Source organism: Lolium perenne, chromosome 1 (assembly GCF_019359855.2).
Source record: "Lolium perenne isolate Kyuss_39 chromosome 1, Kyuss_2.0, whole genome shotgun sequence".
Taxonomy (NCBI): domain Eukaryota; kingdom Viridiplantae; phylum Streptophyta; class Magnoliopsida; order Poales; family Poaceae; genus Lolium; species Lolium perenne.
In genome coordinates this window covers 257279181-257305936 of record NC_067244.2, presented here as the reverse complement: position 1 = coordinate 257305936, position 26756 = coordinate 257279181, and the positions used below count along the sequence as shown (strand labels likewise).

The window sequence follows — 26756 nt, the reverse complement described above, 5'->3', positions numbered from 1 at the left end:
TAACTAGGAGCTTGATATTGACGCGGTAACCACAGCCGTTCCTCCGGAGACAGACATCGGTGCGCTCCTGGATGCGGTGAGTGGCTATGATACCCGCATTGCGCGCAGGATCCGGCATGAAGAATTCTACGACAAGGTCGTTCTTCCTGCTGACGGGCCACTTGAAGCCGAACTTCAAAAGGAACGCGACGCGGAAGCCCGACCTGCGGAATCCGGAACCCAGTTCACCTGGACCAGCTCCAAGGATGCTCCCCAAGATGAGCCCAAGGACAGCGCTGCAGCCTTAGAGGAGGATGAAGAGGGCAGTGAAGATGTGTCGTCTCCGGCCGAGGACGCTGAGGAAAGGGATCCAAAGGGCAAAACCTCTCCGGCTAAGGAGGATTGAAAACTTTATTCCTGCGGGAAAAGACAATGCATCATTTTGGCCCCAGCGAGGGTTTGTAATATAACTTAAATTCTTAAGTAGCTAGGAACGAAACAATTATGCATGGGCGGAAAATACTTATCCTGCTATCCGTTAATATTATTTTGCATGTTTCGTTTCATTGGAAAGCAAGTGCCGATTTCTATGTTTTCCGGCTTACTCGCTTGACCTTCCGCGAGCAGGAAGACCTTTAGCCGAAAACGCTTGCCAGCGGTGACGGAACCTAATGGCAATCCGTCGAAAACCGCGGAAACAAGCCCCCAGCCAAGGTGCCGGAAGTCGCTACTAGGAATCCACGAATTCGCAACGGAAAATATTTCCATCAGAAGACTTAAGCTTACGTCCTAAAGGACGATTTTTGAAAATCACAACTTTCATACACGCCTAGGCGGAGAGACAGCTCTGCGGTTTTAGTCGGAAAAACATACATGATCCAGAAATGAAAAATTAAAGGAGGTAAAAGACTCTAAGAGTGAACCAGAAAGCTTTATTTCATTGATCATGTATCATATATATTACAAGGTATGTGATGTGTAAAAATGCTAAGTGTGGAAAGGACGTAGCTGTGCTATATTCCAGGGACGATCCGTTTCATCATATATGTCACCCGGATTCTCTCGTTTTCGTTTCCGGTGCCAGTTATCAGGTCTGTCCTTTAATTCCCGGAAATCAACAAGATAGTAAGATCCGTTGTGCAGCACTTTGCTGATGACAAAAGGTCCTTCCCATGGAGATTGCAACTTGTGATCTTTCACTTGTCGAAGGCGGAGGACTAAGTCTCCGACCATGAACGAGCGGTTGCGAACTCGACGACTGTGATAGCGTCGGAGTTTCTGCTGGTAGATGGTAGAGCGTTGGTCAGCTAAATTCCGAGCTTCTTCGATCAGGTCCACCGATAGCTGTCGAGCCTCGTCAGCAGTTTCTTCATCGTAGGCGGAAACTCGCGGTGAATCGTGGATGATGTTTGTGGGGAGCACAGCTTCGGATCCGTATACCAGGAACAACGGAGTAAATCCAGTTGACCTGTTTGGGGTAGTTCGTAAACTCCACATGACAGAGTCTAACTCATCGGCCCAAGCTCCGGCTGCACGTCGCAGCGGTTCCTCGAGTCGTGGTTTCATTCCGGCTAGTATAAGGCCATTGGCTCGTTCGACCTGACCATTGGATTGTGGGTGAGCCACAGACGCAAGGTCAAGCCGGATCCCAACCTCATCACAATAATCCCTGAGTTCTCCTTGCGCAAAGTTTGTGCCATTGTCTGTGATTATGCTGTGTGGGATGCCGAATCTCGTTACGAGGCTGCGTACAAATTTTAGTGCCGTAGCACCATCGGCTTTTCTCACTGGCTTTGCCTCGATCCACTTACTGAACTTGTCAATAGCAACCAGGAGGTATTCATGCCCACCAGGAGATGATTTCTTTAATTTACCAACCATATCGAGCCCCCAGACCGCAAATGGCCAGGTGATAGGTATGGTCTTCAGCTCTTGGGCTGGTGCGTTTGGTTGCGTAGCGTAGTACTGACAACCTCAGAAAGTTTTCACCAGCTTTTCAGCGTCTTCTTTAGCTGTGAGCCAGTAAAATTCTAACCGAAAAGCTTTTGCGACGAGGGACCTGGGGGCGGCATGATGCCCTCAATCCCCTGCGTGGATCTCTCTGAGGATTTCGATGCCATCCTGGCTGGAGACACATTTGAGGAATACCCCGTTTGCGCTTCGTTTGTAGAGCTGTCCATCAACAATTGTGTAGGATCTAGCTCACCTGATGATCTGTCGTGCGTGGACCTCGTCCTGCGGCAGCTTTCGATCAATGAGGTAATCCAGGAACGGCTGAGTCCAGGCCGGAATGATAACCATCACTTCCTTAGCCGGAGAAACTGCCAGATCAGGATTTTCCGGGTTTGCGCCCTTCACTGAGGGTATCCGTAGATGCTCAAGGAAGATGCCAGGCGGAATTGGTTTCCTGCCGGATCCGAGCTTGGACAGCATATCTGCCGCTGTGTTATCGTCTCTCCTGACATACTTGACTTCGTATCCGAGGAAGCACTTGGTGATCTCGTCAACTTCGTCTCTGTAAGCCGCCATGACGGAGTTTCTGGCGTTCCAGGTTCCGGCTACTTGTTGTGCCACCAGGTCGGAATCTCCGCAGCATATGATGTGCTTGATCCCAATTTCCTTAGCGATGCGCAGACCGTGTAGTAGAGCCTCGTATTCTGCCATATTGTTTGTTGCTTCGAAGTGAATCTGCAGGACGTACTGCAGTTCTTCTCCGGTAGGTGACTTCAGGGTGACTCCAGCCCCCGAGCCTTGATGTTGCTTGGATCCGTCAAAGTGCATGACCCAAGCTTCAGGTTCCGCCACAGGTGTGCCCTCCGGCGCTTCAGTCCAATCCGCGATGAAATCCGCTAGGACCTGCGACTTGATTGTGGTTCTGGCTTCGTAGTTGATGTCAAAGGCAGATAGCTCGATGCCCCAATTTGCTACACGCCCCGTTGCGTCGGAGTTGTTGATGATAGTTGCCAGTGGAGCTTTGCTCACCACTGTCATGGGGTGTTCCTGGAAGTAGTGTCTTAGCTTCCGGCTGCCTAGGAAAACTCCATAAGCTAGCTTCTGAAAGTGAGGGTATCTCTGTTTGGATTCCGTCAAGACTTCGCTAATGTAATAGACGGGCCTTTGGACTCCATGCTCGTGTCCTTCTTCCTGTCGCACCACCACGATTACGATGCTGATTACCTTGTTGGTGGCTGCCATGTAGAGGAGCATAGGCTCTGACTCAATTGGAGCTGCCAATATAGGTGGCGAGGAATGTATGTTCTTCAATCCCTGAAGTGCTTCGTCTGCTGCCTCATCCCAGACAAACTTGTCTGCTTTCTTCAGCAGCTTGTATAGAGGTAGGGCTTTCTCGCCAAGACGGCTAACAAATCTACTGATTGCTGCTACACAACCAGTTAATCGTTTCACATCTTTGAGACAAGTTGGCCTTTTTATGTTCAGGATAGCCTTGATTTTTTCCGGGTTAACTTCAATTCCTCTGTGGGAAACAATGAAGCCAAGGAGTTTTCCGGCTGACACGCCAAAGATGCACTTCAGCGGATTTAACATCATCTTGTACCGTCGGAGATTGTCAAAGGTTTCCTTCAGGTCGCTGATTAAGTCGGATCCCTTTCGGGTCATGACTGCGATGTCGTCGACGTATGCGTGTACATTCCGGCCAATTTGGTCCTTCAAGCATCGCTGCATCGTACGTTGGTATGTGGCACCTGCGTTTTTTAAGCCAAAGGGCATAGTAACATAGCAGTAAGTGCCAAAGGGTGTGATGAACGAGGTCGCCTTTTGGTCGGACTTCTTCATCCGGATCTGATGATACCCGGAATATGCGTCAAGAAAACACAGAAGTTCCGCCCCTGCCGTCGAATCAATGACTTGGTCAATGCGCGGCAAGGGGAACGGATCCTTCGGACAATGCTTATTCAAGCCGGAGTAATCGATGCACATTCTTAGTATTTCAGAATTCTTTTTGGGTACAAAGACGGGGTTTGCGACCCACTCAGTATGGATAACTTCTACTACAAAACCTGCCTCTAGTAACTTTGCTAATTCCATTCCTATGGCGCGGCGCTTCTTATCTCCAAAGCATCGCATAGCTTGCTTCACCGGTTTTGCACCCGGATTTATGTTGAGGTAGTGCTCGGCGAGTTCCCTTGGTACTCCGGACATGTCAGAAGGTTGCCATGCGAAGATATCCATGTTAGCACGGAGGAACTCGACGAGCGCATCTTCCTATTTGGGGTCCATGTTGGCTCCGACTGAAACCTGCTTGGAGTTGTCGCCTACTATTAGGTCGTGCTTCTTGGTTTCTATCGCGGCCTTGAACGAGGTTTTCTGTTCGGAGATATGCTTCTTGGTGGTCTGCATCTCAGTCGGATCCACCGCGGCTCTGTAGCCTTGCAGCTCCTCTGCAGATAGGACGGATTCTGCGAAGGCGGCCTCGCCTTCCTCGCAGTCCCTAGCTTTCTTGTAGTCTCCGGACACGGTGATCATGCCGTTGGGACCCGGAATCTTGAGCTTGTTGTAGATGTAGCATGCCCTGGCGTGGAACTTGTGGTAGGTGGGTCTGCCGAAGATTACGTGATAGGAGCTCTTGAAAGGCACTACTTCAAACGTGATCATCTCTTCGCGGTAATTGTTAACATCGCCGAAGGCCACGGGAAGTTTGATGCTGCCCAGGGAGTTTGCCTTCTTACCCGGAACCACACCATGGAATTCAGTGGTGCTGTGCTTGAGCTGTTCCTTGGTGAGGTTCATCCTCTCCAGAGTCTCCAGGTACATGATGTTCAGGCTAGCTCCGCCATCCATAAGGCACTTGGAGAAGTCAAACCCGTCTATGCGGGGACTTACAACCAGAGCGTAGCACTCTTTGGGGATGACGGCCGGATGATCCGACCTGTCAAAAGTACAGGCGTTTTCCGACCACTTGACATACTGCGGCACAGCCGGAACTGTGGCGTTCAAGAGCCGGAGCGCCGATTTCCTGGCACGGACTGTGGGGGTTCCGAGGAAGGTGTGGTAAGCCCCATCACTCTTTTTCCCGAAGGGGTTGGACTTGTTAGCTGCAGCACCCTCTTTAGGATCCGGCGAAGCGTCATCTCCGTCCATTGCCTCGGAACTGTCCTCTTCTTTGTCCTTGCTCTTGCCCTTGCCTCCTTTGCCGCGTGGGCGGTGCTTCCGGGCTCGTTTGTACCCTGCCTCCGGGTTGTTTTTCAGATCATTGACCCACTTGTAGTTACGATTGGTGTGAGTGGATTTGCCCGTAACCGGATCTAGATGAGCCAGGCACGGCATATCCCTGTATTCTTCGTACGTTTGGGGGGCGCGGGATCCGGCTGCGGTGACCTCGTCGGCGCGCTGCTGGCCCCTGCCTGCTCCGCCTCCACGTCCGCGGCCTCTTCCGCCTCCTGGACCTCCGCGTTGGAACGTCATGGCGACCATGTCGGATCCTCCGCCTTTCTGGTCTTCAGGGGGGTTCTTCCGCTTGTTGCTGTTGCTGACGCCATTGTCACGGTTTTTCTTTTGCTGATGCAGGGGTATGGCTGTAGCTGCGAGATCTCCGCCTGCGTCGTCATCGGCGGCAGTGTGATCGCTGGTGATGTTTATCATCTCATCAAGCGTGAGTTTGTTTGCATTCACCAGGCAAGTAAGCTTGTGTCGCAGCAGCCCTCCACGCTGCAGGCCACCAATGAAGGCGTGCATTGCTGTGCGGTTATCTACGTTCTCGTACTCGTTTCTGGTCGCCAGCCAACGGGTGAGGAAACTCCTGGATGTTTCACCCTTCTTCTGGATGCAGGCCTGAAGGTCGCTTGTGGTGGCCGGTCTTTTGTAGGTGCCCCTGAAGTGGTTCTCGAAGGCCTTCTTCAGTTCAAACCAGCAAAAGCTGGTGTTTTCCTCGAGGTCGCTGAGCCAAACACGAGCTGGGCCAATAAGGTACAACTGGAGCATGCGGCAGGCTATATTCGGGGTTCCTCCGGCAAAGGTTACTGCATTGTAGTAATCCTCGATCCAGGTATCCGGCCTCTCGCTGCCATCATAATGCTTCAGATTTCCGGGTAGCTTAAGGTTCAAGCTTCTTGTCTTTGGTTCCTCTCGGATCATCCGGCCGAAGCACTTTGGGCCGATGTAGCCAGATCTGTACTCGTTGAGACGTTCCCGAGCGTCGCGGGGACCGCCACCAGGTGATTTTGAGCGGTAACGGGACGTTCGGCCTCCGCCTCCGCCTCCTCCTCCGCCTCCTCCTCCGCCTCCACTAGGTGGTGGCGAGGGAGATCTGCGAGGGGGCCTGTAAGATGTTCTTCCGCCTTCAGATTCCCGGCGGTCTTCCCGCGGCTGGCTCCGGCTTCGGTGGCTTCCTTCCTCTTGATGGTGGTTGCCGACGTCATTCCGGCTCCTGCGAGGCTCAGGCGCGTACTCTTCGTTCTGGCTCCTTCTGGGCTCAGGCTCGCGTCCTTGACTTCTGTGAGGCTCTGGCTCGCGGTCTTGGTTCCGACGAGGCTCAGGCTCGCGGTCTTGGTTCCGACGAGGCTCAGGCTCACGGTCTTGGTTCCGGTTCCTGCGTGGCTCCAGCGTGCGGTCCCTGTTCCTAGGTGGTGGCATATTGTCGCGGATGTTAATTCCACCTGGCCCATGGGGCCTGGTGTTTCCGGCAGGACTGCGACGTCGAGGGGGCAGCGGAGGTCGCGAAGTTCCGGGCGGTGGTGATGGATGACGATATTTGTCTCTGCCGGTATACATCGGGTCCTTTCCCCTTGCTGGCGAAGCCGAGGGCACCGGGATTGGATTCGGATGTTCCCTGACTTTTCTCCTGCGTTCCGTGGATCCGGTGCGCGATTCACCATCATGATGTTGATCTCCTAGGGCGTCCTTCTGCGCGGTGGATAAGCAGTGATCCAGATTGGACTCCAACCTGCGCGAAGTATCTGCCTTACTCTGTTGCTGCATTGCTGAAGCAACGAGCGTCCGGACGTAGTTGATGTCAATCTCTTCATCCTTCTTTTTCAGGAGCTCAACAACCTTCTTCATGTTATCCTTTGGAGTTGCGAACGACTGCTGTTCTGTGGGGGTTGCGAAGGTAATCCTGCGGGGAGGAATGGCTTCACGCCTGATTCTATCTTCCTCCCCCTGAACAAACTTCACCTTTTCCTCCCAGTGCTTTCTGAGTTCCTTGACCTTCGCAAGAGATTCATCGACCTCGCGGTCCTTCTTCTGAAAGTGGACCACAAAGTTGGCAGCTTCTGTCCTCTCATCCAGCATCGCAGCTGCGGTGTTGGCGAACTTCTTGGCAGTAGCCAGCATCTCCTTCCTTGTGGCTTCTAAGGCCTCCAGATCTGCGGCGTTGTCAGGGGTTATCGGCTTGTTGAGGACATCAGACTGTGCGACTAAATCCATGCGTGCTTGCTCGACCATCTCTTCCGGAGACAAGACTTCCTTGCGCGATCGTTCCCGTGACAATGGAGATCCTGCGTTGGATGGTTCTGGGTCGGGGGTGGAGTCTTCATCTTCCGTTTCCTGCCCATCCAGCGGTGCCACGGTTGCAAGAACCTGCATAGGCTAGGCGGATTCTGCGTCAGATTGCTCACCAGCTCCCAGTTCCTCTAGCTTGCGGTTGAACTCTTCCGTATCCATGGATGAAGCATCGTCGGAATTTGGGCTTAGGTTGTCGAGGATTGATTCCTCAGGGTTTCCGGCACCCTCTTGTCCCGGAGCGTCGCTTTCTCCGACAGCCTCCTGCTGCTCCGGAGCGACAGCATTTTCCGGCACCTCATCCTGCACGGGGCCAGCTCCGACGTCTTGAGGGGCGGCTCCGGCGGTATGGGCTATGAAGTGCACGAAGTGACACCTTTGCTTCTCTAACACCTGGGAGACCCAGGCGGATCTGCATTGGTCTTCCACCGTTATTTCCTGCTCAGGGGCGGATTGGGTGGGCTTTGATTTTTTCAGATCTAAGGCGGAATCTTCCTTAGAAAGTTCCTGCGACTCAGATTGGATCTTCGCGACTGCGTCCTGCTCATCGGCGGTCGCGTCAGCGTTACTTATCAGTGCGTTCCCGTCGGAATCGACGGTTTCGCCGATGAAGATGTGGATGCCGCCGATTGGGACGATGGATAGCTTGACGGGGTTAGTCTTAGCCGGAATCCAGCACTCGTCCGGAGGGACGATCGGAAGGTTTCCGGCGTAAAGAACACGCCCCACAGCGATCGTGTCGTCGTAGCTTCCCATGGCGGAGCCCTCCCGGTTCCGGCCTCCAGACGCCGCAGGCCCCACGGTGGGCGCCAACTGTTGTTGCCTATTCGACGATACCCCAGAGGAGGGATTCTCACGAGAGGGAGAAGAAGTAGGGGCCATAGGGCGGAGTGCACACGGGACGGTGGTACGCGAGTTACCCAGCTTCGGAACACCTGCACGAGGACAGGGCCTACTGCTGCTTGTCTGGAATTATCTGGGCGCTTGCGCATTGTTACAATGGTTATGGTTGTGCCTCTAGGGCTCCCGGGATCCGGCTTATATAGGCGCACGAATCTAGGGTTTACATGGAGAGTCCTAGCCGGAATACAAGTTGCCTAACTACGGTACAATATCTTGCCGTGTACGTCAAGGATCCGCCTTCCATCTTGGCCGTGCTGGATCCGGATACTTTATGGGCCTCCACGGATCCGGCCTCTTCGTAGGTCGGTTGAGATCCGGCTCCTCGTTCCTGTGCTGGACTTCATCCTTCATGATCAACAGCAACTGGGCCGCCCGATGGGCCACATGCCACCATCACCGTCTGTGGGCCACCCGGGCTTGCCGGATCCAGGCCATGTCGTTGATATACCCATAAAGTATACCCACAACAGGCCCCCAGGGCTCCCCTCTGGTCCCACTCTGACTTTCTGGAAGGTTCCGGGAAAAATAAGATGTTGGGTCTTCGTTTCGTCGAATTCCAAGAATATTGCCCGAACAGCCTTTCTGGAACCAAAAACAACAGAAAACAGCAACTGGCCCTTCGGCATCTCGTTAATAGGTTAGTTCCGAAAAATGCATAAAACATTATAAAATGCAAGCAAAACATGTAAGTATTGTCATAAAACAAGCATGGAACATCAGAAATTATAGGTACGTTGGAGACGTATCAATCCTCGGCGGCGCGGCCTCTTCCTCTTCTCCGCCTCAGTGTCAAGCATGTCCTGGAGGGACGCGATGATCAGCAAATGCTCCCGCAGGTCGTCGTCGAAGGCTTGCTCGTCCTCCAGCAGCAGGGCAACTATCTCATCGTCGCTGTCCATGGCTAAAGCAAAATCAATGGTTAAAATTACGCCGAGGCAGACGACGCAACAAACAACGGCCAATCGCGCCTACCTGGCGTCGAGCACCTTCTGTGCGTGGAGGTGGGGCGGATTTGACGGCGCGTTCTGGGACGCGCTGACGACGCGGCGGCGGCGCCACGACCGGCGGGAGCCCCAGCCGCGACAACGGTGCCGACTCTCAGCAGAGATCAGACGCCCAAATGGCCGGGAAATCCAGCGGCGGCGGTGGGGTGGGAGGCGCGGGAAGGAAGGAGCGACGAGAAAAGAGAACCAACGGTTTATGCAAATAGTCGCCGACATGTGGGAGCCCGCCTCGCTTTTCGTTGTGTCCGACGTCCCCGGTGCGTCCCCTGTGGGACGGGGACGGGCTCGGGGCGCCGAACACCGTATCGGGCCGCGTCGGACAAAAATGGGCTTTGGGGGACGCGGCTGGAACGCAATTTCTGTCTGACGCGTCCCAAATCCCTTTGGGGGACGCGAGAGATGCTCTTAGTACTAGAGGAAATCCCTCCGAAATAGAAGGGGTTGTATGGCAAGGGTTGACAGTTGTCCACTTGTCCCCCATTTCCTCCGCCGACGCGACGACTAGCTTCCGACGTACGCCATCTCCTGTGCATTTCGAAAAACACGCCCGCTCGCTAACCCTCTCCTCCATCCACACCCACCCACCACCCCTCCCAAACCCCTACCATCTCCAACCCCTGTAGGCCGGGCTAGAGGGCTACGCAGGCGCCATGGCACCACCTCGCTCTGCTTCTACCCTCGGTAAGCTCCCCGGCCCCCTTCATCCCCACCGCGAACCCTAGTCCGTACCCTGACTGACCCGATCTGCTACTCCTGCTGCGCGCCGCGCGCGCAGACGGCGGCGCGATGCTCAACCTCATCTTCGATGCGGCGTTCGACGGCGACCTCCCCCGCTTCAAGCGTACGTACGCGCGCTGTCTGCGCCTCTCCGCCGTCTCAGTTTTTTGCGGTTTTCCCGCTCGGGTCGCGTGCTCATTTTTTTTCGGGGGTTGCAGTTCTCGTGGCAATGCTGGACACGGGCAGGGGCCGCCTCAGGGAGGCAGTGGACGCCCTGAGGTGGGCGGATGAAGGGATGATGAAAGGCCTCAGCCCGCTGCACGTCGCCGCCAGCAGAGGCAGCATGGAGGTGTGCCGCTACCTGGTCCAGGACCTCGGTGTGGATGTGAATGTCGTCGACGGGGAAGGTCCATCTCCATCCGAAATCTTGTACTAGTATAAACTGTCGTTTGTCACATATTTCACCAAGTACTCCGGTGATCTGTGTTTTGTTTTTCTCTGCATTGCCGAAATCATTGATTGAACTATATGGCTGCTTATTGTGGCTTCGTGGTACTGGGTTGTTTTCTGCGTCTTTAGGTTTGTGCTGATGTCTCAACTCTCAAGGACATAAATTACTTATGCTAGAATTCTGCTAGGAAACATGTAGAAGCATCATGAAACAATGCCTAAATTTGTTGCAGAAGCATTTATGATCCGAACCACACTTTTTGGCTTCAGTTATCATACCCCTGTCTGCTGTGTTCACTCATGCTCATATAGCTTCGTATGGAGTCTTGTTGCCCATGCTCACTTATATCCTAAGCAACTATTGTTTGGTTGCATAGGCTACTCATTGATTTCATGATTGTTTGGGTTTTTACTTATTTGCACATATCCACATCCCCCATGTAGATGAACTTGATTGTTCATATGTTGCGGCTGTATTTAAGTCCCAAATGTGTCTCCTGCCTTCTGACATTCCAATTCATTCAGCATCCAGAGTTCATTGGTCTATTTTGTGTATCTTCAGCATCCATTTCTAATTTTCATGCTCCCAGAAATTATAGTCGAGGCCATGGAGCTTCTGCGATTGTATTCTTGGTGTTGGAGATCAAATATGCTTCTATAAAAAGATTTGGTTTCTTTGCTAAACTTTAGTATGCTCCGCATCAGTAAGCTCCACTCTTGTGTGCTTGACAGGTAGAACACCTCTGTTTTGGGCGGTACTATCTAAGAATGTGTCTGCTGCCAAGTATCTTCTTGATCATGGTGCCAATCAAGACATGCCCAATCATGATGGGTTTTCCCCTTTGCACGAAGCCGTTGGATCAGGTCTACCTCTATAAGTACACATTTCTGTCATGTATTATATCCTCACGGCAAGTTTTCTTATGTTTTATTTTCAATTCGTAAATTGTATTAGTTTTGATTGTATCTTTTTCTTATTAGATAGGATATGTTTCCATTTTTGTCTGATACTATTTTCCCCCCACAATGCTAATGAATTATCTTCAAACCCGATGGTTAATTCCTGCATAATTTTCATGAAAACAACCTATCACATGTCATCATGTATGAGAGTTGGATGTATGTAGGTGGTTTTTTCAATTTACAAGCAGTGCCACAGCTTCAGTATGTCCCACCTTTGCATGTTTTCAATTTTGAGCTGTTGTTGTTTCTGCCATTTAACCAACCAACCATAGAATGTAAATTTTGGCCTTATGGTATATTAGCCTTATGGTACTTCAGTCCCAAACCCTTTTGGGTTAGCAGGGAATTTGAATAAAGTATTGTAGGCACCTGTTCCAGAAAACTGAGATTCTGGGGACATAGTAAAAGCGAAATACCTTCCTCGCATACAATAAGTTCACAGATTATTTTTCAGTAATAGAATTTCTCAGAAAGTATCTATCCTATAACGTAATAAGTTTATGGCTCTTTTTTAGGAGATTGTGAAATGGTAAAGTTATTGCTTGCAAAAGGAGCTTATGTTGACCCAGTTGCTTCGTGTGGTACACCACTTCATGTTGCTGCTACTCAAGGGCAGGATGGGACCATGAAGATTTTATTGGACCACAATGCAGATGTAAGTTCAAGTACATACATTTAATCTAGTGTAGTATGAAGGTTGCTAGTTTAACAAGAGCGACATATTGAACTCTTCAAATCTTCATTACATTTTTTTCTTGCCTTCTGCCCTGGTTCTGTAGTGGCTGCTAGACTTGCTAAGCAGTTTTGAAGTAATTCATCCACATTTCGTTATATTTATAGTCATACTTCAAGAGTCATCTATAATTATATGAAGTTCGCTAGTCAAGACTTTACCAAATCTACATGGCAATTATATGTTGATAATATGGTGGTGTATCATTCTAATGCTATGGAAGCTGTTCAATTTTTCCTGAAAGATATGTACAATAATATGTTTCAGTATGTTGACCATTCTATGTAAATGTTATCGTACATTATTCATAGTCAACATTACTTTGACTATATAGGAGATAATTTCCTTATTTCATCAGGTCAACAAGATGGTAAACGGTAAGACACCTATGATGGCTGCTTTGGATGCTGACTCAAAGCTGTGCATCCTAATCCTGATGAAGGTATTGTACTTCATGTTAGCTTGTCTTGTTCTTGAATTGGTGTATTCATTTGCTAGAGTTATTACAGATTTCCACACTTAGGGAGCTACTGACTTCCTTTGCTGGTGTTTAGTTTGTAAACATTGAGCAGAGTGATGTTGTCTTGATACTTGTGACCAACTTAACCCAAACTTCTGACCATCAATTTTATTTTTTTGTGACAAGTCCACAAGCAAGGTGAAAACGAGTCAAACCAAATGATTTACTACCTCTGATCCATAATATGTGTCACTTGTTATGGATCGGAGGGAGTGCTAGAAAAATCCAGGCAGACACAGTGGCACTAAGTTTGTTAGTCATTCCTGAAAGTTCTGCAAGTATGAAATGTTACCCAGGTCATCTTGAGGACAGATCTCTAACAACACTTTTCTATGACAGGCTGGTGCCGATCGGGAGTCATATTTAGCCTATTCTGGAGAAAAACTCCGTGCTGCAAATGTTATTTCAGCTGACTTCTTCAATTCTGTAATGGAGGATGCTGCTGCAGGAGTTACTCCTAATGTAAGACATCTATTTGACACCACATGCACCAGCACTGTTTTTTAAACTCTGAATGCGTGTACTTTTATTAGAGGAAAAGAATTCCTGACTAACTGTACTTCGACCCTTGAAACCCACGTTTATGCATTGTATATCTTTAACAAGAATAGAACACACTTGCCATAAAACCTTTAGAAATAATTCCTGAGCTTTTATGCAAATTATCGTCTGACCATTGACTATTAAATCTTGTGTTCTATGCAATTTACTAAATCTAATAAGTCAATGAAAAGGCTTATTTGCATAAATGGATTGCAGAGGTGTTATATGTCTTGACTTCATAGAAGTTGGGAGTACTGAAGCACAATTAAGGTGTGCCTTTGTAATCACCGTAGCTATGATCAAGTAGTGTTTCCTAAAAGTAGTGCTAGTTGATTTTATTCTTAAAAGTGACCTCAATTGTAAGGGAAGTTTGCAATAGTTGAACTAATAATTATGAAGGACTTCACTCAACAATTATGAAGGACTGCTAGGAGAATCTGTTTTCTCTAATTGTACAAAAGACTGATGATTACAAGGGATGTTCAGGGAGGTTAAATGTGGGAGTAAACCCTCCGGTTTCTTGCTATTTGTCAGGTAGCGTCTTTCCAACTGGTGGGTGAGACTGCTGGTGGTTGGTAATGCTATCTATATATAGATTGTGCAATTTTGAACTGATAAGCATGATATTATCAGTACATGATACGTGAAGTGACATTTTACTTGTGTGGTATATTTTCCGTTACAGTACTCCCCATGATTACTAGCTTTGGAGTACTTGAAGTATTATGCTTGTGCAATCATAGAAATGTGAGTGAAAAGATAATTTTGTAATCAAAACCCTCTGCTCCCAAATATTTAAATCACACTTCTAGGTAGTTCGTTTGGTATATCTTTCCTACGTATTTTGTTCATTATGCTTGTGAACCATTTGCTCATCTATTATTCGCAGGATGATGAGCCTTTGGCTAAACGGAAAACTAGAGTAGCAGGGTATAAGGCAATGGCAAGTTACGCGTTCAAGACAAAGGATTATAATAATGCCATATTAACCTACAGTCTGGTAAATTAAAACACCATATATTTCTTTCTATGTTATCATTTCCATAATTTTATTACTCCCTCCGTCTATAAATAGATGTCTGTGATTTGACTAAATTTGGATGTATCTAGACATCTATTTATGGATAGAGGTAGTATTTGGTGCATACGATATGATAGCTCGAAGCTTTTGATTTGTAGCAGGCAAAATTTTATGATTATATATGATTACAGAGAGACTCACCTAGTCTCGTAGTATTCCTTGATAGGCTGAGTTTTGTATGGAGCTGGTTGTCTGGCTTGTAGTCACTGGGAAAGGTCCCAATGAACCGTGTCTTTGATGGCTTTGTTATTTCCAGTTACTTAGTAGGAGGGTCCAAGTGATGATTATGTCGTCCGTCCCTCCTCCGTTGCATTGATTGTTTTGTACTTCAGTTTTGTGGCTGTGAAAAGATCTATGCTGGCATTGCTCTAAAGTAGCTATGGTGTGATGATGGTTAGGGAAAATGAGATCCTACTGTAAATATATGCATATCATTAACTTGCTGACTGGTCTTAACTCTTTATTACGTTTTATTTTTATGAAAAATATCTGTTCAATCCTGTTAACTTTTGATTTTTCTTGTTGATGTAGCTGATCCTCCTTGAGCCTGCTGATGCAACCTGGTTCTCAAACAGGAGCCTTTGCTGGTATCACATGAGCGATGGAGCTAAGGCTTTGGCAGACGCTAACGAATGCAGACGCATTCGACCTGACTGGCCAAAGGCCTGTTACCGGCAGGGCACCGCTCTGATGTTACTGAAGGTAACATGTTGGCAGATGCTAACGAAATGCAGATGGCGATACAGTTGGTTGCTTTCGTCTTTGTCATGTAACATGCTCTGGATGATTCATTTGATCTTTGCATCACCTGCAGGACTACAAAGGGGCTTCCCAACGATTTTGTGATGGGCTCAAGCTGGACCCGGGGAACGCTGAGATCGACGCTGCACTACGGTATCTATCCCATCTGCTACCTTGTTGGTTAAGTTGTTCCCTGATTCTAAATCTCTGAATGACCTGCTTGGAATCTGCAGGAAAGCTTTGGAGTCGTTGAGGAAGTCTCGAGGCAGCAAAGCTAAGTGACTGTCTGGTGGTTGCAAGTAAAAGGACTTGCTGGAACATCTAGTTCCAACAAGTCGAAGGGCTTAAAGACTTGGATTTCGTGTATTCATTATGTTCCTCTGGTAGATCAAGTAACTCAATGTCACTTCTGTGATGATATGTATCCGTTTGGCATGTTTGCACGACTGATTAACAGTTGTTCCTTGTGGTTGCCCCATCTTTTATCGCTCAATTCTGTGTGTGATGGCTTCTGAGTTCTGATCATTGTTGTTATCGCTGTTTGCACTGTGTTTTCTGTTGGAGGGTAGGAGTCTCGGGGGTTGTGATAAGAGGGAGCTGACATAGGAGTCTAGTCCCTGAAGTAGTAGGATTGAAGGAGGGTAGAGTCGGTGTAGAGTTGGATTGGCACCAACGGATGAACGTCGATAAAACACCAGCCTTGCTTGTGTAAACCTGGTCAAACATGCTACCTTGAATATATAGGAAGAAGTTTACAGGAGCAGAATCGCGGACCCCAATTCCGTAGGGTGTATCTAGGGACCAACCTCTCCGTGTTCCACTGCCTCCTCGACGGCGCCCGAAGCGATGCCGGCCGCCCCCGCATCGGCATGTCTAACTTCAGGATCCTCTCGGCTGTCAGCAAGACCATGGCATGCGTTTCTCCTCGGGACGAAGCGACGGTGGATGGTACCAAGTCCACACGACGGCCGCCAGCGTCGACGTGCAACTTCCACCGGCGTACTCCTTGGGTAAAAGTTTCATGGGGCGTGCCAATGGCTCCCTCTACTTTGGAATCGAAGGTGACGCCACCATGCTTGTTCTTGACGAGGCCACCGCTAAGTTCTCCCTCGCCGTCTTCCCGGTGAGCATCTGGGGGCCGTTTCACATAGGGGCATCTCGGATCATCACCAGCAAGGACAGCATGCTGCATGTCATCCGCGTCATGAACAACCATCTCAAGATATTTAGGCGGGTTCAGGGCGATGGCCGGGATGAGCAGGAGCTCGAGAACGCCCTAGGGAGAACACAAACATGGGCGCTGGCATAGCTGTATGGGGCGCGCCGGCATGAGCTTCTTAATTTAGGGACGGTAATCCCACACCGGCGTGCCGTGTACAGCCATCCCTAAAAAATTGTTTTTCATTTTCACTAATTATAACATTTTACATAGTTCAAATACTAATTTATAGCGTTTAAATATACAAATTATTTCATACAAATAGTTTAAAATACAAATTAAATTATTCATACAAGAATTAAATAAATTGCAATCCAACAAGTTCATGAATCATTTTGTGCTCCTTGTACAACCCTTATCAAGCGAATGAGCAATTCTTCCAACCCAGTGTATGTAGTCGATACTCCCGAGCCCGCCAGGAAAACCTTTTAATACATTTTTGTGTCAGGATCCGAGCTGTATCTTCTTCATTTAATGGCCTTAAATAGTTTGGCCCAAACACTGAAACCACCACTCCCCTGTAAAACCCGATGATAATCTTGAAGCATGTCGACTCAACCATGCATACATAGTCATTGGCTACATCTGCGGCAGCTCCAAATATCTGTCTGCACCCAGGCCCAACGACATGACGCATAGTGATTGGTCTATCCGTCGAGACACAAACGCGGTCTAAATATGCGCCGCGTTTGCGTCTGCGCGAACACGGACGCGCCGAGTGACCTAGTCAGGGACAGCGAAATCGATCTCGTGGATTTGTTTCCCCCCCTTCTTTGTAGCCCTAAGGCGACGTCGCCACCCCCCCCCCCCCCCTCCGCCGCACCCCCGTAGTACTTGACGTCAGTTTGGGCCTGGCCGCGGCAGAGTGCAGGATCGGAGCCAGGTAAAATCTACATGTAACTCGAGCTACATTTATGGTTTTCGGCAAATGCCCTGCTTCCTTAGTAAACGAATTTAATGCCAATATATGCAGACGTGTGGCAGTAGATCGCGTACACATGCACTTGTTCCTTTGTTACGGAGGGACTAGTAAAGTTCGTAAACCCAAGCCACCACACGTTTTTTCTTCCCGTGGTCTCTCTTCTCAGCCGCCGCCCTAACCCTAGCCGCCTCCAGTTCATCCTCCTCCATAGATTGGTTCCCCCTCCTCCGGTCGGCTTCGCCGGCGTCAGGAGGAGTGGGGAACCCGATCTATGCGTGGAGTTTTGAATAAAAGTATTGTTTTCATTAGATTATGTTAGGATTTTGGTAGCCGCCTTCTTGTTGGTTTCCCCTCAATGGAGATGGCATCGTATGCAATAAGTGATCTTCGGCCTTTCGTTCGGCGACGAGATCTTCTTCCCGGCGTCAATGGTGGTGTTGAACAATCACAATTTTCTAGGTATGGGTCTTCGGATCTTGCTTCGCCAGATCGATTTTGGATCTTTTGTCGCTGTTGCCGCGAGGAGGATTATCCTCGCAGTTTTTGTCCCGGCTGCTACGTCCTCGACAATGGTGATTCGTACTCTCGGCTCTCCATCGACGACGACAAAGCTAGTTGGTTATTATTCCCTGATATACTGGTGTTGGTACTCTTGCCGATGTTGTATGACTGCTTTAATGGTTGCGTGCGTGCGCAGTCTAAACATTGCGGCTCAAAAAATTATGGGAGAACTTTCGTCGGTATCTACAGGTCTATGGTTCGTTATGTATCTTTGGCTGCCTTCACAAGAGTACAAGATTGTGTTCTGGAAGAAGAAAGAAATTGAAGACCTCGAAGATTTGTTACTATCTTTTAGACTTTATTTTGTAATCGTTGGAGTCAGTTCATGTATCTCTACCATATACTATTTGTTACTATGAATATATGTGGTATTGATTGTCAAAAAAAAAAAAAGTTCGTAAACCCAACAAGAATTCCGACGTAGATCGCGCGGTTGTGATCCAAAAACGCAATATATCACGGCGACGTGCCAGGCCGCAGTTTTAACGCCCAAATCTTCGGAGCACAAACCCGTGCGAGAGAGAGATCCAACGTTGATGGCGACGACGCCGGAGGGGCGTCGCCGGCGAAAGAACAGGAGAGATGCCGAGGCGGCAACGACCGTTCTGGACCTCCCAGATCACCTCTTCGAGCACATCCTGCTCCGCCTCGGCCCTTCCCCGTGCCTCGTCCGCGCCGCGGCCGCCTGTAGGCGATGGTGCCTCGTGGTCGCCGATGCCGGCTTCCATGCCCGCGTACGCTGCGCCCACCCACACGCGATACGCGTCGGTGACTACCACAACCACATCTTCAACGATGAAGACGAACCTCCCGCTTTCGTCCCTGTCCCCGCCTCGCCGGCTGCGCCATCCCCCGTTGACGTCCGCCGCTTCGTCCTCGACTTCCTTCCGGACGTCGGCAAGGACTACTACTGGGAGATGGCCGACAGCCGCGGAAGCCTCCTCCTCCTCTCCACATGGACGAAGCGCTATCGCCACGAGCTCCTGGTCTGCGAGCCGCTCACGCGGCGCCACCAGGGGATCCTTATGCCGCCGGATTTCCTTTTCAGCCTGGGCATGTTCCTGGTCGACTGCGACGATGCGGACAACCAACTTGGCATGTCGAACTTCAGGGTCATCGGGGCGGTCGATGAAACCCTAGCCTGCGTCTTCTCCCCTGGCAGCGGCGGCGGCTGGAGGCCAGTGCGCAGCGAGGCCACCCGCGAAGCTAATCTTCCTTGGTCGTTCGGACATGATGACTTCGTTGGGCGCGTCAATGGCTGTGTGTACTGGGAAATCGAGGAAGGGGAGGTGCTCGTTCTTAACGAGACGACCGCAAAGTACTCCATGGTCAAGTTCCCGGAGGAAATCTGGGGATCCTATGTGGATCTTGGATCATCGGTGGCGAGGATGGCATTTTGCGTGTCGTCCGTCTCCTAGGCAACGATCTTAAGATCTTTGTGCAACGGCATTGGTGTAGCCAATCACATGACCATGATGACAAGCGGTGGATTTTGGAGAAGGAGCTGGTCGGGTTGGCGGAGGCCACGGTTGGGCTGCCGGGGCGCGAGGACAACTTCTTCGAGCACGGAGCCAGGATAGTCGCGGCCAATGCAGATTACATCTTGCTTTCACCCATCCTAGCACCAGGGGACGATCCGTCGGTGTTCTCTGTCGAGGTCGACACGATGCGGGTGGAACGCGAGCACGAGAGGAATAAGTACAACGGGGTAGGGTACCCGTTCGAGCTGCCATGGCCACCAATGATGCCTAATCTATCATGTTAGGAGGGCTAGGCGGTGATGAACTGATGATCGATGCCAATAATCACGTAGTCCGATGTACTCCCTCCGTCCCGTTTTAATTAACTTGACCATAATTTTGCAAAAAAAACCCTCCTCAATCCGGATCCCACGCGAACAGTTGGCTGAACTCTCCTCGTCCGGATCCCGGAGGCGAGCACGGAGAGGAGGCCGACAGCCAGCGACGCCAGAATGAGAGGCGGCGGGAGGAGGAGAAGAGGCAGAAGGGGCGGGAGAGCGCGTCCTGGAGCACCCGGCGCCGGGCGCCGCCCCGGTGCCCGCGGCGGCGGTGCAGCGCAGGCCGAAGGACGAGGCCAGGTTCTGCGCCACGTAGCCGGAGTAGGAGAAGGTCATGCGGATCGCCATCGCGCGTCACCCCCGGGAAAGTAGATAGATTGGATTGAGAAGGAGGGGGGAGGGTACAGGTCTCCGGCGACACGGGGCCTCGCCGGCAGCGGAGGCCGACGAGGTCAACGGCGGAGAGGGCAAGGTGGGGGGAAGCGGTGGGAGATGGGATGGAGTCTGTCTCTCTCTGTTTTAAAAATCTGAAACTGTATAGGACGAAAATGTAAAAATCAATTTCTGAAGCGTTTTTTCTTCTCCAAGTTAATTAAAATGGGACGGAGGGAGTATCAAGTATTGGCGTATTAAGATTGGACTTTTGCTATAGACATGCATATATTTTTTTTTTTGAGAACACAGTACAACGCAGACGCCCACAAACACGCACGTACAAACACCCCTATGAACGCACGCACACTACCCTACCCCTATGAGCACCTCCGAGGGACTGAGCCGGCATATCTTGAGGTTGATGAAGTCACCACTGGCGCCTCGCTGTTGATGGGCAAGTCACCTACCACTGAAAGCATAGCGTCGGTTAAATCCTGAAATAAATCCAGGTAATGCAAACATCCATGCCAAGTCTAGGACTTGAACCTGGGTGAACTGGTTCCACCACAAGGGACCTAACCACCAGAGCCAAGCCCTGTTTGCATAGACATGCATATTAGCATGTACAAGCGGTGAAGCTTGTAGAAATATATGAAGTGTCTAAGTGATAAGTAGCCAACTGTTTAACAACAAGGGTATCAACAATCTCATGACGATAATTGTTTTCCGGCTAATGAATACAATATTTATACTGCATCTCAAATACACAAAACTGAAATTTGTTAAAAATGCAAAATTGCATGTACTATTTAAATTACATCTGGCCTCCCACTATCGATCCGATGTTTGCAAAGGGGAGATTTGCCACACCTCGAGGACAAGTGTGCAGGGAAGCTTCCCACTTGGAATGGTAACCTCATTACCACGGCTGGGAGGATCGCCTTGGTCAAATGGTTATTGCTTCCCAAGCAATCTACTACCTAACTCCGCTTTCCATACCCCCGGGCACCCTCAAGTTCATAAACAAGATCGAGCGAGCTTTCCTTTGGTCCGCCAAGGATACCACCACTGGGGCTAAGTGCAAGGTCAATTGGGAGATGATTTGCCGGCCAAATAAATTCGGCCGCCTTGGGGTGCTTCACTTGGACAAATTTGCGATGGCGCTCCGGCTTCGTTGGCCTTGGCGAGTGGAAGGACACCAACAAGATTTGGATCGGTTCCGGTAACCCGTGCACCGCCATCACTCTTGAGGATGGAAAGAAAACACCCTTTTGGCATGCTCCTTGGCTCGGTGGGAATAAGCCAATTGACATTGCGCCTCTTATTTTCGAGAGATCCAAAAAGAATAATTGGAAAGTGGCCCAAGCGCTTGATGGGCTTGATGGGGACGCTTCGATCGGCAAGATTGACTTGCAACGTGATTTCACCATGGAGCACTTCTTGCAATTTGTGGAGTTGTGGACGCAAATTAGCAACATTCAAATTCACATCGATATGGATGTCGATATCTCTTGGAAGCTCATGCCGAACGGGCAATACTCCACCAAGTCGGCCTACGTGATGCAATTTTTGGGCTCCAACACCTCCTTGATGAACAAAACTATTTAGAAGGCTTGGACACCTCCGAAGGTCAAGTTTTTTTTTCCGTGGCTTGCTAATCAAAATAGGATTTGGACGACCGACCGCTTGGCGAAGCGTGGGTGCCCAAATTGCGGCTTATGCCCTCTTTTGTAAACAACACGTGGAATTCGTTGACCACCTTTTTGTCCTTTGCCGCTGCAACACTCACATTTGGAGCTCCGTCATGGATTGGTTGGGCATAACCGAGGGAAATCAACATAATTGGGCTGATCTGAACTTCCCCAAATGGTGGGCAATCATGGCGGGAGGTTTCGCCCAAAAACGCAAGGGCACGGCTTCCGTCACCCCTCCTTGTCACTTTGTGGGGGGGGGGGGGGGGGTGTGAAACGAGCGTGATGATAGAGTCTTCCGCAATAAGAGCGCTCCGTTGTTTGCTGTCCTAGATAGAATTAAGAGGGAGGCGCGTCTATGGGTTCTTGCGGGAGCCAAAACTTTGAGTACCATCATTCTAGAGAGTAATCCCTTCTATTGTTTTGTATGTATGAACTTCATGTAAACCTTCTTCTTAATCAATAGATTGGGACAAAGATTTTCCCCGTTTCAAAACAAAAAAAAACATCTGGCATGTTTTCAGCTACGAAAACATATTTAGCTGCAAAGTAATTGATGTGGATTTCTGAATATTTTCTTATTGTTGCGACATGTATCGCAGCTAGTGCGGTTAATACGCGAGAAGGTGAGCATTGAGTTCAAGAGAAAGGCTGTAGCCTCACCTACTAAGCTACTAGCAAAGGCCAAATCATCCACTGACGATTGAGTAAATAGCCTGCCCTCAACAAGGAATTCGCGTTTCCAGTTCAGAAATGGTTGTTTACGTCTGAACTTCCACTTCCCGGTTTTCGACCGAACACAGAAATCCTCCAACGTATGCTGGGCCGTGAATCTGGCCTTATCTGGGCCATGCTGGGCCGTGAAATCCTCCAACGTCGTTCTATTCTAAAGAAAAAACATCACCGTCGTCGCCTTCCGCCTCCTGCCTCCGCCGCTCGCCCCTATAGCCCCGCCCGACCTCGCGCCGTCGTCAACGTCCCCCACATCGTCCCTTCGGGATTCTCCGTGTACAATAAGTTTCTCCCCATCCCAGGCGCCGCTGCTGCTTGTTAGATTTCAGTGCTGGACGCTCCTGACCGAGTCCCACTCTACTAGAGCCTAAGCGCGCACAACAGGTGTTCGAAAAAATGCATCTCTGAAACGTCTCTTCTTTTCTGGCCTCCACAAGACAGAACGGCGCGGCGCCAAGAATGGCTTTCGGTTCCGTCATCGAGAGGAACGTCGCGCTGCCACTCATGAGGCTGGTCACCATGGGCGGCGCGCCGATCATGCAGCAGCTGCACCTGGAGGAACGGCTGCTGCGTCGAGCCAGCGACAACTGGTGCATCCTCAATGACGGCACGGCTCCTCCCACCATCGTCATGGGCGTCTCTGGGTAATAATCTCTTGGTTTGTCTTTAGTATGTTCATGCGTGCCTAGTGGAGTTCAGTTTGTTCATAAGGTTTTGTTGTGCCGACAGGAAAGTCTCTGAGCTCGTCGAGATAAAGCCTGTTCTTCAGGACGGTGTGCAGGTGATAAGGCGCTTCAGCGGAGGTGGCACTGTCATTGTTGATCAGGGGACCGTGTTCGTCACCTTCATATGCAACAAGACTGCTGTCGCCGGCCTGCAGCCGTTTCCTCGCGACATCATGACATGGACTGGCCAGCTGTATGGTAAAGTGTTCCGTGGGTTCGGCGAATTTCAACTGCGTGAGAATGGTATGTCAAATTAGCAGAGGTATTTCACCACTTGCCATTTAGTTATACAGTGCCATTGTTTACTGTACTCGATGAAGATTGTCGGTGTTCTTAATCATACCTTTGCATGGATCGTTTATCTGGCAGTGTGCTGAGTTTACTCAATTTTTCATTTTAATTTCTGTTACACTTTTGTAATGACTCTATGAAGGTTTAAAGATCTCAGGATTTCCCGGTCTCCATCTATGAAATTTTGACAAGTCAGAACAAATGTATCTACGATCTACTAAACTGATCTAAGTAATCTACAACTTTACATGGCATTGATTAGAAGAAACCCATGGAATCACATATGAGTATATCATTCTAGTAGAAGTTTTGATTTTCATTGTAATCATTAATCTTGATTTTAGATATCATTTATAAGCGTGATATGATCCTTTTTGTTTTTCATTTATTGTCTTGCAAGGACTCCTGAAATGATTTAATGTGTAGCTTTTCTACTAGTACTATTGACGTAGACAGCTGGAGAGACTATCCTATATTCGACGCTTCTCTTCCAAATTTGCAATTATATTTGTTGACAATTGATCCTGAATATATTTATTGAATATTCAGAGATGCCAATTTGTGATATACATGTACCTTGTTTTTCCCAAAGCTAAACTTGTGTATACATATTTGTTGCAGACTATGCATTCGGTCATCGAAAGTTTGGTGGAAATGCTCAGTCCATAACAAAAGATCGTTGGGTACATCACACATCATTCTTATGGGATTATGATGCGAAAAGTATGAATTACTTAAAAAAACCACAACGTGCTCCTGAATATCGGCAGGTACAGTTCTCTCTATTATACTTTGCCTTGAACCAAGCGTATTAAAATTTCTAAACAGAACATGGGATTTAGAGACCTTACCGCGCATCAGCTTTTATAGTCTGATATATTACCAAATTTAAGGCTGATCAGCGTTGGTATATATCCCCAAGTATAGGAAAACAGGTTGAGCTATTAGTAGGTTCCAGTGTCCATGTTCTTGGCTACGGTTTTGCTATGTCTTGAATAACTCAGGATGTCAGGATATGTAAACCGCTGAATAGCTGGCAGTGGATATTACTTAGTGGTTTCTGGATACGGGTCATTTTGTAGTGCTTACCTAACTGTCAACTGAATACTGTTAAATAAAAAAAAATCTCTACTTAGAATCGATGCACTTCGGCAAATCTTGGTGCATTCTTTGGCCCAGTTTACCTAGTAACGGGTTTAACTGATCGGTTACGTCCAGTTATAGGATCATCAGCGATAGTTGCGCTGAGAGGCGTAATAAGAAAGTTTAAGAGTAGGATTGCAATTTACTATTTGATGATATTGATGCCTGAAGTATGAATAATTTGATTTTCCATCTAAGCATTTGAGTGTGTGTATTCTTGAGCATCATGTAGCTGAACGCAGTGCATACTGGTTTACCAACAATTATGGCTTCAGTAGTCTGGGGACTACAGAGAACACTGTGCAGAGTTTAGTGTCAGCAGACAGCTTTTTTAGTTTGTTTCTGTTAAAACCTGACTGATTAACATTGATCCCTGAGTGGCGCAATGACCACTGAGTACACCCCCTCGGTCATAGGAATAATGGCAGTGCTACTATTTTTGTAATGATTGGCCGATTCTAGGAAAGCTTCAGTTCGAATGAAAATAGGTTCTGACTTTAGAAATCTATTAGAACGGTAGTGTGGACTGCCGAGCCTAAGTCAGGGACAGTGCCATTTAGTATCTTGCTAATGTAGGCCTTTTAATTCTTAGGAGTCTAATAAGGTCCATCATGGTGATTTCCAACTTAATGCCTTTCTTGCTTTTCAGGCGAGGAGCCACATGGATTTCCTGTGCCGGATGAACGAGTACATGCCATCACGGTCAGTTTTTACTGAAGGGATAACCACCGCTCTTAAAGACCACTTTACAGTTCAACACACAGAGCTAGACACAGTTCTTTCGGATGACATTGATTTCGTGCCTTCTACAAAGATGTTATCACCGCAGGACTTGCAAGATATTATCTCCTCAAAAGAATCTCCTACAGTAGAGAGAGTTCAAGGATGGCCACAATCATGAAGACAACTTATTTTGTGACATGATTTGCATGTCATGTGGTGAACTCACATGTTATTAAGATAGCTTATTTTGTGACATATGTCAGTTATTATTATAATGTCATGTGATGAACTCAACTTGGAATTTAGGTGACAGTTTTCTCACTGGATTTGTTGCTGCCAACACCCAATCAGGTTTTGTTGGAGTGGGCTGGACTTGTATGAAATGTCCTTCAGATTTCAGGCAGCTGTACGTTTTATTCACTCTGATGTAGATAACACTTCAATAAAAATGCGCCGAATGAAATGCTACCTTTGAGTAATGCAGCTTTTATAGACTGGGTCAGAAGAAGGAAAAGTATATCATTAGGAACCATGCATGTGGATCGCTAGGTTTTGTACTAGCCCACATTGTCTGTATGTCAACGTTACTATGGCACCTGAAGGTAATCAAGAATGGAAAAACACACTTAATACTTGGACTCACACACATATACATACGTACGTGATCTTACTCTTAATTAGTAAGCAACTCAAACATCGGCATGCATGCAAGCAACCAAGACATCGAGAATCCTTGGCATATAGAACATAAGAAATAAATTAAACAAAGTGAAGGCCACAAGTTCGAAGATGTGATCATGGAGAAAAAGAATGCCAAGACAATGATAAGAAGAGGCAGCCATGCATGTTTATCCAGCCAAGGCAGCGTGGAGGCTTCACCAATAATTCCCTCCAATATGCTCTCACATGAAGCTATAAAGAGGGGCTACAAAGACTATAAAACCTATAAAAACCTAGGAAGACCTACAATATAGAGGTATGATTTGTAAGAAGAACAGAGAATCAATAATAGAGGAGAAGGCACCATAATACTCCTCTCTCACCTATAAAACGGGACTCAAACAACGAAGGAAGGACATCAAGCAGCCAGCAATCAGAAGCACACCCAACAATCGTAAGAGCAGAGAGTTAGAGCTAGCAAAGCCCTCAACTCAATAGTAGTAGTATTTCCACCTTCCCTATAATAAGAGCTGCAATTTGAAAGCGTTGTAATATCCTAAATGTAGGAAGGTGATTTTCTTTCGTTTGTGAACCTGTCGAGGATTCCCTAACGGGAAACCCGTATGTAAACTATATTGTGGAAATGAAGTAGTTTTGTGTTTCCCCTGATCTTTTTAACATGATTATATGGGATGGGTTCTTATTCTAGGGATCCTATAGCAGAAACCTATGTATGTAGTTCTTTGTTAATCCTTTCATATGGCATTAGAACGAGAACCGTAGTCGTAGAGAAGTGTTCCCTTTGGGTGGAACTGTGTGGGAAG

The 26756-nt window shown here is 48.5% G+C and overlaps 2 protein-coding genes across 2 annotated transcripts; both read left to right on the top strand.

The window, feature by feature from the left end:
• Window positions 1-9833: 9833 nt before the first annotated feature.
• Window positions 9834-15597, top strand: LOC127327746 (uncharacterized). The gene is made up of 11 exons (XM_051354540.2): window positions 9834-10025; window positions 10120-10185; window positions 10280-10468; window positions 11244-11375; window positions 11990-12129; window positions 12566-12649; window positions 13067-13189; window positions 14160-14270; window positions 14883-15053; window positions 15166-15245; window positions 15326-15597. The coding sequence occupies exons 1-11, from the start codon at window positions 9995-9997 to the stop codon at window positions 15372-15374; spliced, it is 1176 nt and encodes a 391-aa protein (XP_051210500.1). The 5' UTR covers window positions 9834-9994; the 3' UTR covers window positions 15375-15597.
• A 6976-nt stretch (window positions 15598-22573) lies between these two features.
• On the top strand, window positions 22574-25721 carry LOC127327615 (uncharacterized). The gene is made up of 4 exons (XM_051354394.2): window positions 22574-23034; window positions 23120-23358; window positions 24028-24176; window positions 25199-25721. Exons 1-4 carry the CDS (start codon window positions 22850-22852, stop codon window positions 25448-25450), a joined length of 825 nt encoding a protein of 274 aa, XP_051210354.1. The 5' UTR covers window positions 22574-22849; the 3' UTR covers window positions 25451-25721.
• The last annotated feature ends 1035 nt before the right edge of the window (window positions 25722-26756 follow it).